This window comes from Meleagris gallopavo, chromosome 1 (assembly GCF_905368555.1).
Source record: "Meleagris gallopavo chromosome 1, MGAL_WU_HG_1.1, whole genome shotgun sequence".
Taxonomy (NCBI): domain Eukaryota; kingdom Metazoa; phylum Chordata; class Aves; order Galliformes; family Phasianidae; genus Meleagris; species Meleagris gallopavo.
This window is the reverse complement of record NC_139404.1, coordinates 122,322,671-122,336,218: the sequence shown is the minus strand read 5'-3', so window position 1 is coordinate 122,336,218 and position 13,548 is coordinate 122,322,671. Positions and strand designations below refer to the sequence as shown.

The 13,548-nt window shown below is 54.9% G+C and overlaps 2 protein-coding genes across 2 annotated transcripts; both read left to right on the top strand.

The window, feature by feature from the left end:
• Window positions 1-344: 344 nt before the first annotated feature.
• Window positions 345-10,450, top strand: LOC104915790 (maestro heat-like repeat-containing protein family member 2B). The gene is made up of 21 exons (XM_085224785.1): window positions 345-521; window positions 2,567-2,990; window positions 3,135-3,233; window positions 3,384-3,535; window positions 3,886-4,029; window positions 4,549-4,641; window positions 4,926-4,995; window positions 5,310-5,386; window positions 5,984-6,091; window positions 6,271-6,430; window positions 6,558-6,598; window positions 6,775-6,916; window positions 7,325-7,377; window positions 7,709-7,816; window positions 8,093-8,212; window positions 8,401-8,523; window positions 8,658-8,813; window positions 9,032-9,154; window positions 9,465-9,544; window positions 9,943-10,078; window positions 10,193-10,450. The coding sequence occupies exons 1-21, from the start codon at window positions 345-347 to the stop codon at window positions 10,448-10,450; spliced, it is 2,844 nt and encodes a 947-aa protein (XP_085080911.1).
• A 192-nt stretch (window positions 10,451-10,642) lies between these two features.
• On the top strand, window positions 10,643-12,771 carry LOC146545603 (maestro heat-like repeat-containing protein family member 2B). Its single transcript, XM_085212327.1, has 6 exons — window positions 10,643-10,769; window positions 10,944-11,067; window positions 11,270-11,379; window positions 11,873-12,025; window positions 12,285-12,439; window positions 12,575-12,771. The coding sequence occupies exons 2-6, from the start codon at window positions 11,010-11,012 to the stop codon at window positions 12,624-12,626; spliced, it is 528 nt and encodes a 175-aa protein (XP_085068453.1). The 5' UTR covers window positions 10,643-10,769; window positions 10,944-11,009; the 3' UTR covers window positions 12,627-12,771.
• The last annotated feature ends 777 nt before the right edge of the window (window positions 12,772-13,548 follow it).

Genomic DNA, 13,548 nt, shown 5'->3' with positions numbered 1-13,548 from the left:
CCTCATCCACTTCCTCTCCCTGATCAGGTGCCCTGTAGCACACACCCACAACACTGTTGCCTATGCTAGCCCACCCTTAATTCTTACCCACAAGCTGTATCCACTTGTTCATCATCCCCTCGCGGTGGAGCTCAATACATACAAGCTGTTCTCTCATGCTGGCACCACCTTGCCTCGTCTTGCCATCCACAACGGCATGCCAGTTGTGTGAGTTATCCCACCATGTCTCCATGATTGCAATGACATCACACCCCTGTAAGCACGCACATTTCTAGTTCTCCCACGTGGTGTGCATTGCTATACAGGCACCGTAGGGAAGCAGAGGGTGCAGTATCTCTAGAGGGATGCAGGAAGGTTTAAGCCGGGCTCTTGGCAGTGTTGTCTTCTCTGAGGAGTCCTCACAAGATCCTACTGGACAACTGGGAGGTTTCTCTCCGCAGTTGACTAAGAAGACAGGCCCTTCTCTGTTGCAAGTGGCAGATGAAATCAAACACTATAACCACAGAGCAGTCATAAAGCAGGTATGTTTACTCAGCGCTGCACACCTATGCTGGATGCAGGGGCGCCTTCCCTCCCAGCCTGCATACCGGAGGTCAAGAAAGGCACATGCTTAAAGAACAAGCTGCTTACATATGCATTGGATGTCCAAGAAAAGGTTGTTTTGTTACAATGAGTCCCCAGAATGATTGACATTTTTCCCCGCCCTGAGTCTCAGTTCATTTACATATGCGTGGCATTTCTCCCTGGTCATCTGGTGGTCTTTCTGATGAAGGCTGTCATCTTCCTGGCTGTGCACTCTTTTGACCTGGGTCAAGTTGGAGGACACTTGACTGGCTCTGGCTGGTCCTCCTATCAGCATCAACTCTGTCCACCAATCCGCTGCTTCGTTGTTAATTTGTGGTTTACTGCCCAGTCTGCTGGCTTGCATTCCAGAGATGGGATAGCTAACAATGTTATTTGGAGAAACGGAGACTTGCTGTCCATACTAACTCTCTAGGTCTGTAGAAAAGCATCTGTTATCGGCAGCGAAAACCTGGCTTAGAAAGGTCAGAACTGTAGCTGTCAATTCAGCACCTCATGAAGGCATATGACTTTTAACCTAGCGTATTTTCCTCATTTCACAAGGAACTCCATGCCATTCCTCCAACAAATCTGTTTTAACACTCTGGTAATCAATCCAGACATCTTTCCAGCCAGAACATTTTGGCCCCAACTGCTCAGTCACATTCCATCTCATGCCCACACACCTGTTCTCTCAAATGCGTGTCCAAAATCAAGGTGCAGAAAACCTTGATCCCAACACTGTCCCAGTAATCAGACAGTAATTTACCACCTCTATTCTCCTCCTTACTTTTCAGACCCAGCCTCCAGTCAGGACAGAGAAGAACACTCCTGGTGTTCCCAATTCCTTTAGTGTCTTTCCATGGGATGCAAAGTCCCTTTCTGATGTTCTGCCATTTCCTTGTGGCAGCCTCCCATGACCCTACTTGAATGACAACAAGCGGATGGTGGTCTTCTTGTTTGATCAGATGTGGTGGAGTCATTAATGTCTCTGACATGTGCTCCTGGAAGACAGCAAAGCTCTCTGGAGAGGTTGTCTGGGCAGCAGATGGGGGCCGCAGTTCCTCCCAGCATGGAGTCTCCAGTCACTAAGACAATGCCGGGCAATGGCGCCTGGCAGCCGCTCCCTGGCAGGGGCTCTCCCTCACCCGCTGAGGTGATTCCCTGCGTCAGCATGGAACTGGAACCCCAGAGCCGATTGCATCACAAAAACATGCTGCGTTTTGTGATCTGCAAGGTTGCCCTGCATGCTGCCTGGTCCCCAGCCCGGGGCGCGTCATTCTCTGTGAGGTGACACTGCGGTGTGATGTCACAGTGGTACCTCATACACCCTTGTGGCAGCGGTGGGAGGGGTGGCTCAGTCCGCTTGTGGGACCCGCAGGAAGTGAACCCAGAGAGAGCGTTGTGTCTGTCTGGACATATCCTGCTGTGATGGAGCGTCTGAGAGCCCTTCGAGGTGAGGTCCTTCCACCTCTCTGGACACTGTGATGCTGCCTGAGCACATGAGTGCCTCCAGTGTCTGTTTAGGATGTGCCAGCAGCACTGTCCTTGCTCTGCTGAGTGCAGCTGCCCACCATGGTTTCCCCAGTACCGCAGCAAGGGGAAGGCTCTCTCCCCTCTCCCCACCAACCACATGCAGCCCCGTGCTGTGGGGCTGGAAGAGTGTTCCTTCCAGAGCTAGCCGGATGCTTGGCCCTGGCTCCAAGCAACACCAGCAGCAGCTGCTCTGCTCTTTCCTTCCAGGTCTCTTTGCTTGTGTGGGCTGCATGCCCAGGCGTACGCGTCGCAGGGAGAGAAGCAGGGTGTCAAGCCCTGTCCCTACCTGCGCCGTGACTTTGCTGCTGCAGTGCCTGCAAGATCGGGAGGTGAGTTGGGGACATCCAATCATCAATCCTTGTTCTCCTGGCCCAGGGCCATGCTCCCGTGGGTGCCAGGCCCCGGCAGCACATCCACACAGCGATGGGTGGCAGCAGGCAAAGCGAGTGTGACTGATCCTTGTCCCCAGGGTGACCGAGCGCAGGCGTACTGTGAGCTGGAGAGCGCCCTGTGGGAAGATGACAGCCGCCTGCCGTGCGGAGTGGTGAACCGGCTGCTGGCAGAGGTGTCCCAGGACCTGACGGCAGCCCAGGTGAGGGGTCACTGCCAAAGGCAAAAGGAGCCGCCTGCCCACGCTGGTGTTCTGCTGGTGGATGGTGGTGGCTTAGCCCTTCCAAGGGCCTCAGGCAATCTCCTGTGCCGCGTGTCATCAGTGATTCTTTTTCAGGGCGTGACAGCTGATGTGAGGACAGCTGCCAGCAATGTCCTGGTAGTTCTGGCTCGGATGCACTTCACCCTGGTTATGGCCGAGCTCCAGAGCCACCTGAAGGCCGTGGGGGAGATGTCCAAGGAGTTTGTGCTCATCACCCTGAGCAAACTCTTCAGCACTTATGGTAGAGTGCCCTACATCTGTAGCAAACTGGAAGGGGTCTCTCTCCTCCACGTGTGATCTGTATTGAGCTGGGGGATGCAGGGCTGCAGCCCCTCCTCCCTCACTGCTGGGACTCTGACTGTGGCCCTCTGCTTCCTCTCTGCAGCTCCACAATGCATCCCCTTTGTGTGGCTGACGCTGGCCGGCCTGCGCAGTGTGGTGGGCCAGGTGAGGAGCGGCCGGATCCTGCGCATCGCTTGTGCTGGTGAGTGCCGGCCCCAGAGCAGGGGACCTCGGGACAGCCCTTGCACCTTGCCCTGCTGCAGACTCTCGCAGGCTCCCTTTTCTCTCTCACTCTCTCTTTTTAAATTAATCATTCTTTTGTTGTTGTTCTTTTGTTTTGTATTTTTTTCAGTTGTGAAGCAATGGTTGGACGGAGTCAAAGTTCACCTATCCTCTGGAAAGCAATGCACCTGGCCTGCCACAAAGAAAGAGCAAATCTATGAAAATCTTCATGAGCTGCTCTTCTCTGTGGTGAAGAACTGGCAGGACTGCCAGGAGGAAGAGGTGAGCACTGCTGCATTCCCAGCCCAGCATGGCATCGGAGACATCCATGTCAGCAGCTCTGTCTGTGTCCAGCAGGCTGAGAGCTGAGGGGTGATGAGAGGGAGTGGGCTGGCTCTGCAAAGAGCTCAGGGCTGGATCTCCCTTCCGGGAAGCAGTTCCATGTCACAGCATTGTGGCAGGGAGAGCTGGGGATGAGGGTGTGGAGAAAACCTACCTGCCTGCTCTCCAGAGCAAGCCCATCTCCTGCTGGGCGTGGGGGTATAGGGAAAGGGGAGCAAAAAAGAAAGCCTTCCCCTTAGGAAGGGCAGACCTTCAGTCTTTGATGCTGAGACTCTGCCATACCTCTCCAGGACAAACAGGCCGTCGTCGGGGCTGTGTCTGCCATGTTGGCTGTCCTTCTGCAAGAGGAGCTGCACCGAGAGCACATCTGGGAGCAGCTCCTCTGGCTCGTGCACCCGTGTCAGGAGGTGCAAGACACCTGCAGGATGGCCAAGGTGAGACATTGCACAGGGCTCAGCGTGGATGTGGGGCCCGTGAAGTGCCATGAGGGGTCAGGGGGATGCAGGGAGAAGGCAGAGAGCCCTTGGAGAAAGAAGGAACAGGTGTTCAATGGAGGTCTGAGGCTTCCTGAGCTCTTCAGTCAAAGAATAAATGACCTGGACAGGAGCCAGGAGGGAGCCAAGAGACACTGGGGATCATCTCCCGGGAATGGGAGGCTTTACCACCACACCATGGGGTGCTGAGTGCCTGAGGAGCTCAACAACAGGGGGGACCATGTCCAGTTGCATCTGATGGGGGAGAAAACGGCTGCTGGGTGGGAAATGCCTGTAAACAATGCCCAAACAGGGCTCAGTTGAGAGTAGACAGACCTTTGGTACAGCTGGGACATGGAGCTGGGACGAATGCCTGTGCGGGAGCTTCTCCCAGTGGACAAACCATTGGCTAACAGTTTCTCCTCTCCCAAGTGGCTAGATATGGCTTCATCCCTTTTTTCCTCTCCTGGTCTCTTGCAGAGCCTCACTCTCTTCCTGGAGGCCTTAGAGCATGTTGAGTCCGCCATCCCAAAGGACAAGTTTCTGGACATCACCAGTGCCGTGTTCTACCAGGTAAGGGGAGCTTATCTTTGCACCCGCAGCAGTTTCCATCTTCGCTAAGTCTCAGAAGGACTGCAAAGCTCAGGACCCCTAAGTAACGCAACTCAGCCTTAGCTCCTGCGTGCCCAAAGCTGCTCCAGAGCTGTGCATCTGCCCCCGGGGATGCTGTGGGGAGGACTGGGTTTTGTCTGCCTGTCCTCTTCCTGAGAGTGCCCAGGGAGATGAGAGCGGGCAGCACAGTGTCTTTCAGTCCTCAGTGCTGATGTGATTTTCTCAAATGGACCTTGTTCCTACAGCTCTATGATGACACAAAACAGCACAGCGAGACTGATTGTGCAGAGCTGACCCACTGCATCATGCTGCAGGGTAAGGAGAGGAGCTTTGGCAATGCTTGGCGGTGCCCTGGCCAAAACCTCTCTCACAAACCTCAGGAATGGGCGTGAGTTTTTTGCTAACGCAGCGTGGGATTTCTTCCCTATAGTCCAAATCTGCCCAGAGGAAATGATCCTGTTTCTGCAGTCGCAGCTGGGCGATGACTGGGAGGCTGGATGTGTGGCTGCCCTGGGTCTGCTCGGTGCTCTGGCTCGCTCTAATGGTCAGTACCACAGATCAGACTTCCAGAGATCCCTTTTTGCCATCTGGGTTGTGCCTCCACTCATGCTTCTGCGCATCTCTTGCAGAGCCCACGATGATGACAGAGAAGCTGCCCCAGGTTGTGGAGGCTGTGCAGCATTTGTACAGTGACACCAGGACCAGGGTGAGCTGGTTTGGGAAAGGAAAGCGCTGTCAGGGTGGTGATGCTGCTGCCAACATGGGCAGGGCTGGGGTGACCAGAGAGGTGCTGGGATATTGACCACACGGTTGTGATGGTTCCTGTGGGGAGAGCAGGCAGAGTGGAGTGGGCAGGTCCCTGTGCTGTGCATGGAAAGCACACAGCCTGGTGCTAAAGCCTGGCCCTCACCTCAGGAGCCAAGGCTTCTTCTCTGCTCTTGTTGTCTCTGCTCATGCCCAAAGGGCTGCCCAGATGAGCAGGTGGCTTCCCTTTGCCTTCTGACCAGGAAAATCACACCCACAATTGATCTCTGGCAGGTGAGGAAGGCCATTCTGCATTTCATTAATGATCTGCTCAGTGCTAACGCCTGGAACTGCTCAGCCTGGGATGTGATGGGGCACATCTTCAGTGAGTTCAGCCGCACCACGGGAAGAAGGGTAAGGACAGTGGGCAGCATCTTCTTTTGGAAGACTTATGCTGCTCAGAGGGTGGCACAGAAGCACCACTGGGGCCACACCTGAGCCTCCTGAGAGGCTCCTGAGAACTGAGCGTAACCAGTGTTTCAACACCACTGTTGTGCAGGTAGCTGGCGACCTTTCTGCCCAGGAAGCCCAGGAAGAAGGAGCTCTCCAGGAGCTGTGTATGGACATCCTGGGGTCACTGGACATCTCTGTGAGAGGGATGTCCAAAGTAAGTCACACTCTGCCCTGCTGCTCCTCCTTGCCTTCGCACCACGTGTTCCTCGTCCCATTCCAACGCCCCAACAACGTGCTCTGAAGCACACAAGACTCAGGGAAATTCACAGAATCCTCTTCATCTATGTGTGGAGGCAGGAATGCTGACATGCTCAACTGCCTTATCCTCTACAGCTCCTGTGGCCGCGGCTGCTGTTGTTCGTGGTGCCAGCCCAGTACACCGGCATGCTGATCCCGGTCTCTCGCTGTGTCCAAGCCCTGGCTGAGAGAGAGGATCTGACAGAACGGCGGATAGAAGATCTGGATCCCCATTTTGTCAGCTCCATGTTTCAAGGTAGGAGCAGTAACTCCCCCAGTGAGTTCTGCTGACCTGTGTTATTACCCAGAAGGGACAGTGGAACTGCGTGTGGCTGGGCACAGAGTGTCTTGGAGTCTTACTCAGCACTTTTGTCTCCTCTCAGGCCTACTGCTGACTCCCCAGACACTGCTGGTGCGCCTATTGGTGAGTAGATGCTCCAGAGGCTGGTGCCACAAGCCATGAGGAGGAAGCAGCATGGCCATGGGCAAAGCTGTTGGCTGCTCCTTGCCTGTCAGGGCAGAGCCAAGCTGCTTCCATCCTGGGGGGAAGCTGCTGCTCTTGCTGTAGAAGTGACCCTGCTTCTCCTTGCTCTCGCTCAGGTGGTGTCAGGGAGCCCTGTTGCAGGCAGCGAACTCCAAGCAGCTGCCTTACTGCTGATGCAAAACCTGCACAGCAGGTTCCACAGAGCTGTGGGGGCCATGTGGGCTACTGAGATCCCCCTGCTGCTGCAGTGCCTCGAAGGTAAAGTGCTGGTGGGGAGGGAGAGGTAGAGGCAGGGAAGGGGGGGGGTGAAAATGCATGTCTGCAGTGTGGCAGAGGGGAAGCATTTCCTGCAGCCCAGTGCTTGCTCTGCTGCTGTTCCCATTCCAGGGAGACAGCGCTGAGGCCTGGGGGGACCTTTCCCCTGGGCATCTGCCCATTCCAGGACATGGATGGGCCCTTCATGTCCCTTCAGACAGCAGTCTTGGAGCAGTTAGTTCTATGTTCCTGCAGGGACAGTGTTTGTGGGGAGGGACAGGTCCCTCCCTGCACAGGGGTGCGGGTCCCAACTTGGCAGTGTCAAGTGTCCAGGCCAATCCAGGTTTGCAGCAGCTCTTATTCTGTGGCTTGATCCCAAGTAAGTGTCTTTTTCTTCCTATTGCTGTGCAGGGAAAGAGGAGAGTTTCCCGGACTCTGCAGAGTTTGAGCGCCGTCTGCTAAAGGTACAGCATTGCTGGGAGGCGCGGTGCAGAGAAGTGCTTGCCTGCCCCAAGTAGCCCCGCTCCCATATGAGCCACTGTAGGACAGGAACAGCCTCTCAAACGCTGCTGCGGAGCGGCCGCACGCCTTTGTGGCGCTGCCTCTTCCGCTCTGTGCCAAGGCCAAGGGGGGTCTTAGGAGAAGAGCGGCAGGAGGCTTTAATGGAGGGAATGCTGGGGGAGCTGGGAGAGGGACTGTTCTTCCAGGCACCTCTCCCCAGAAGGCTGCAGCAACTTGGGAGTGAAGGAAAAGGAAAAGGGCAAGGGAACATTGTCTTCTTCTGTTCTCCAACAGTTCCTGAGGGCATCACTGGACACCATAGAAGATGAGGCCTGGATCGAGGCCCTGAGCTGTGAGCTGAGCCGGTGGTTGAGCAGCTCTGCCTGCAGCTCTGGAGAAAAGGTGAGTTCCCCCGGCTCTACCCAGCAGTGCAGCTGCAAATGCCCAACTGGGGCTGGGACTGTGCCTGGTGCTTTGCCCACGTGGGATGCTGATGCTGCTTCCCTGGCCCGTGCCCCCCAAAGGACCTTTCCCTGCAATCTGCCCGGAGATGGCTAAAGCTCGGCCCTGCAGCTGCTCTCAGCGACTCCCAGGGAGTGTGGGTCCTTCCCACCTGGCCCTCCCCCAGCAGGTCAGGCTGCTGCCACATCTCAGCTTCTTCCTTCCCTTCCCATGCAGTCTTTTCTGTACAAGGCTCTGGGGACAGTGCTGGGAGCCTGTAAGAGAGTCCTCCACGTCCAGCAGAAGCTGCTGCAGCACCTGGAGGAAGTAAATGCAGAGGACCCATCTGAAGCCCAGGTGAGCTCTCCTCTCCTCCAGCTTCTGCAAGCATCCCCGCTCTGTCCCTGGGGCAGAGGGCTTCTCCTGGCCCTGCTCGAGGCCTTTCCATCTCCTCACTGCTGCCATATCCCTCAGGCCTGGCCACTGTTGTTGGCCGTGCCAGTAGCTTCAGGCCTGTGCCAACTGCCGCTTGTTCTTTTGTGCAGGGAATCATCTCTCTTCTCAGCCATGCTGCTGAGAGCAACTTCCAAACAGTCCTGGCCACACTCACTATCTTTGCGTCCAGGCTGTGCAAAAGCCGCAATGGGAAGATTTCTAGGCGCAAGAAGGTAAAGTGTTACAGCTTTCCATCTTGGCATTCTTCTGCCTTATTTTCACTGCAGCTCCTGCCTTGGGAGCCCAGGTGCATCGCGGAGCACTGAGGCCATTGAGTGAGTGTCTCAAGGCATTTCTCCCCACACAGATGGAGCTGGAGAGCACGAGAGCTCATGCTACACGCAGCGCTCTCATGCTTGCCCACGGCAGCTTGGCACTGCGTGCCTCCAAGGAACAGCTGCTCGCCCACCTGGAGGGAGACATCGTGGGCAACATCCTGATGCTCTACAGCTGCAGCTGCCGGGTGAGAGCTCAAAGCGTTCCAGGGTGTCTGAGCGCCCAGCTGCAGCCCCTCCACATGGGGGGATGCTGAGATGGGCCTTCCCTTTCCAAAGGTCCCTTGGGGAACGGTTTGTGCCCAGATGAAGACTCAGGCCCTTCCCTTAGCATTGCCCCCACGTGTCCCCTCAGTCCTTGGCCCTTCCCGCAGTTCAAAGTACGTTCTTCTCTCTTGGGCCTCAGGACTTGCAGAACAACCTCGCGCTGGTGCAGAGCATCACCGACTTCAGCTCTGCCTTCCAAGCTGTGGGTGACTCAGCCTGCTTTAACGCCTCCTTGAAGGGCAAGCTGCTGGAGATCCTGATGGTGAGTGTCTAGAGACAGGGCTGTCTGCAGTGGAGTTCTGGGCTGTGCCACAAGGCTCACTTCCCTGGGGTCATACAGGTCTCCATCATCCACACATCTCCAGCTGGTGGGGACTTTGGGTGCTGGCAGGCAGCAGCTGGACAGTGGGCTAGGTCCACCAGCTGTGGAGATGCTGCATCCTGCAGTGCCTCCATGGGAAACATGGGAGTGATAGGGTCGGTATGTGGCAGCTGTGTCTGTCTCTGGGCTGGGTGGAACAGCTCTTGTGTGCCCTCTGCCCACTTTGACAGTGTCTCTCTGGGACTTGCAGGACCTGCTGAAGAAGTATTACTTGGGCATCACTGTCTCCCCGGTACCCCTCAAGGTGGTTCTGGCCCTGGAGCAGTTGAGGTAAGATCTGGGGTTGCATGTCAGGATCATGGTCCCCATTTTGGGTAGCTCCTGAAGGCCTGGAGGGAGCAGGGGGTGAGGAGATGCATCTACAGGAAAGACGGCTGGGCTGTTGTGCCCAGCAAAGCTGAGATTCTGGGCAGGGAGAAAGGCCCTGGTGCTCCTGTCTCCTGGCAGGGAAGAGAAGGGAGAGCTGGGGTCTCCTTCCCTTCAGAGCGGAAGGTGGTTCACTACTGCTGGGGAGGAAGTGAGCACTACTGGAATTGAAGACAGTGCACAGCAGCACAAGTTGGGGGTGTTGGCCTTGCAGCTGTTGATTAGGAGAAACTCAGATGTTGCCTGAACCAGTCTGGAGAGAACGGGTAAAAGGCCTTCTCTTCCTTTTTTCCTCCTGTCAGCAAGCTGAAGCCCTCTTTTGAAAGCAAGGACATGCAAGAAATGTTGGTTCTGTGCTGCAAGAACATTGTGACACATCCTTCTGCAGAGATGATGCTGAAGATCAAGAAGTCACAACAAGCAGCGCAGTACCTGCAGGTAACCTGCCGTAACTTTCCCGGCCACCTGTCAGTCAAACCCTACCTCAGCACACACAACTTATGCTCTGGCAGCAGCCGTGATGCCACACGTCAATCTCCTCTTCTGTTTCAGCTTCAGCAAACATCACTGAAAGCTCTGGGCCGGCTCATGGCGGTCCTGCTGAAGACAGAGCCCACTGGCAGCTTCTTTCAGAACATAGTCCATGTGAGTATGTGTGGGGCAAGGGAGAAAGCATGGTGCCTGTCAATAGTGGGGGCAGAGATCTGGGGACTGAGAGGACAGTCGAGGGGGAGAAATCTGCTGACGTGCCAGCTCATTGCGAGCTCAGAAATGAGCAGAGAAATGGGCCCTGCAGGAGGAAAGGCATAAGCCAGCCCCTGGCAGGCCACAGCCAAGGATAAGCTCCTGGGTTAGGAGGCAGGAGTGTCTGCAGAGAGCAGGAGCAGCAGTGCCAGTGCTCAGTGAGGAGGGGGGGCTGCGTAGAACCACAGGGCCGGCCCTGAGGAAAAGTGCCAGGAAAGGAGGGACAGGGAGAGGGGTGACAGGAAGGGAAAGAAAAGACGTCCTCAGTAAGACAGATGCTCTGCCCCAGGTCCTGCAGAGATCGCTGACATCAGACAACGTGTGGGAGCGCAAGAGGGCCCTGCAGTCCTGCTCCCAGCTGTTGGCTGTTTGCGAAGAGCTTCAAGTGAGTAAAGAGCCCCACCGCATGCCCCCTGCTCCCTCCCCAGTGCCCCTGAGCTGGAAGGCGAGCTCTGCCCAGCTGTGCATGCTGTGTCATGGCATGGGGAAGGCACAGGCAGGAGAAGCTAGGGAGAGCTGGGGCCATCTACAGCTTTGTTCCTGCCTCTCACCCCTGCAGAGAGGAGATGCCTGCGAGCACTTTGGCTCCTTGGTGGGATTGCTGGCACCTCTGACGTGCGACCCCATGCCTGCATCCCGCCAGCTGGCTGTCACCTGTCTGGGGTCCCTCCTCCGAATCCAGGGTGAGTAGAGCAGGCGTGCGACAGCCCTCTGCCCTCCTCCGCAGCACTACCAGAGCCTCACGGTCTGGGCCCTGTTTACAGGAGGGAGAGGCACCATGCACAGCTCTCTTCTTGTCCCCACCCTGTCCTCTGTCTCTCCCCCGTGGAAAGCAGTTCCATTTCCAGAAGCATGACTTCCCTTTTCTCCCTGTGCCCTTTCTAGCCAAAGCAGCCAGCAGAGTCATCGAGATGGGTGACATCAGGAGCCTGTGTGAGGGGCTGCGTGCCTGCAGTGTTGTCTCTCAGCTCCAGATCTCGTCCAAAATGGCAAGAGTAAGTAGACCCAAAAAGGGGTGGTGGGATCTCATTGCATAGGCTTCTGCATGACCCTGTGCTGCTCCCAGCCTCTCACACCATTTCCAGAACGAGCTGTCACCCTGAGACCGCTTTTCTCAGCAAGTAGCAGGAGGCTCTGAGCTATGTCTGTTCTTCAGGTGCCCTATGCAAGGAGTTGATTCCATGACGTGTGTGTGTGTGTGTGTGTATGTGTGTAGGAGAGAGAGAGACTGTGTGTTTGTGTGCATGTGTCACTGTGGCTGCTGGGAGGTAGGCTTTGCATGTAAGCAAACACCATGGATGCAGAAGCTGAGAGAAGGCTCAACCGCCTTCTGTATAAATAGCAGGGTACAGACAGCAGGAGCGTTGTGATTGCCGCCTGGATGACCAGCAAGCCACTGAACTAAGAATGCCCTCAAGACTGCTTCCTGTTTTGAAGAGCTGCTGCAGAGCAGTGATGGGATCTCTCCTGCTTCTCATTTCTCTGCAGATTGTGTGCAGAAACTTCCCCCTAGAACGCACTGTCGATTTCATGTTGGCCATCAAGGAAACCATCCAGAAAGCCACAGGAGTGCGCGTGCGTGCTGCTGGGAAGTGGATGACCACCTTTCTGCAGATGTACGGGAAGGACATCTGTTGGAACGTAAGAGACTTTCTTCCACGTGACTTGGACTTCTTTTTCTGGCTGATGCAGTACGCCTTGTGCCTTTTGCCTCTTGTGCTAAAGAAGCACAGCCTGAGTGCAGAGCCAGGGCATGGACAGGGTGGCTGGCATGAAATTTAGGCTTAGGCCTTGGCAGCATGTCAAGGGAGCAGGCACTGCTCATGTGCTGAATGTTAGTGGTTACTCCCTGCAGAGTTCAGGATGCAGCAAGTCATTCTTTCTCCCCTTCTTCTTTCAGGTGCCACCGATCCTCTACATCCTGCGCAGCTGCACCTCGTCCCCGCAGCAGAGCACATTTGTGCCCTTCCTGTGCCAGGCGGTGGCCATCCTCACCCGCTGTCACAAGGAGTTCATGATTGAAAACTTCTCCCGGCTACTTGGGCCCACAGACAGGTACTGGCACTCCTGCCTTTGCTGTTGCTGCAGTCACAGTTGTAGCTTGCCTCTGCTAGAGAGATCCAGGGAGGAAGCAAAGTCTGTTTGAGGTGAAAATTACTCAGTCACAACTTGAGACTCTTGTTTTTCTAGTGAGACATGGAGGAGAATAAGAGAGTTTTGTCTTCAACGGTGGAGCCGATGAAGTGGAGTGAAGTGAAGTGAAGTGAGGAAAGAGGAGAGGACAGAAGAGAAGAGAAGAGGAGAGAGAATTGGAAAGGAAAGGCAGAGGAGAGGGAGAGGAGAAGGAGAGGAGAGGGAGAAAGGAAAGGAAAAGAGGAAATGATGTGAGAGGGAATGGGGAGGGAATGGGGAGGGAAGGAAAATGGAATTAAAAAGGAAATCTAAAAGGGGAGGAAAGGGAAGGAAGTGGAAGGAAGGGGAAGGAAAGGAAAGGGAAAGGGAAGGGAAGGAAAGGGAAAGGGAAAGGAAATGAAGGGAAGGGGAAAGAAGGGAAGGGAAGAGAGAGCTAAAAAAAAAATTGTATTATTAATTATAAAAAAAAAATCATTAATATTAATTATAAATAAAAAAAAATTGTGGCTAAGATGTGAAGAGTATTTTTCTAACAAGTTTTAATTTTAATAGGTGCTGTCTCTTCTCCTTACCAGTAAACAGAATCACAGAATCACCAAATATCAGGGATTGGAAGGAAGATGAGCTTGAAAGCTCATCTAGTCCAATCCCCTGCCTTAGCACGAACACCTCGATTAGGTCACAGAGGAACGCGTCTAGGCAGGTTTTGTATGTCTCCAGAGAAGGAGATCCCACAACCTCTCTGGGCAGCCCGTTCCAGTGTTCTGTTACCCTCACAATGAAGAAGTTTTTTCTCATATTTATATGGAACCTCCTATGTTACCACTTGCACCCATTGCCCCTGTCTTGTCACTGGATGTCACTGAGAAGAGCCTGGCTCCATCCTCCTGACACATGCCTGTTACATATTTATAAATGTTAATGAGGTCATCTCTCAGTCTCCTCCAAGCTAAAGAGACACAGCTCCCTCAACCTTTCCTTGTAAGGGAGATGCTCCAATCCCTTCATCATTTTTGTGGCTCTGCACTGGA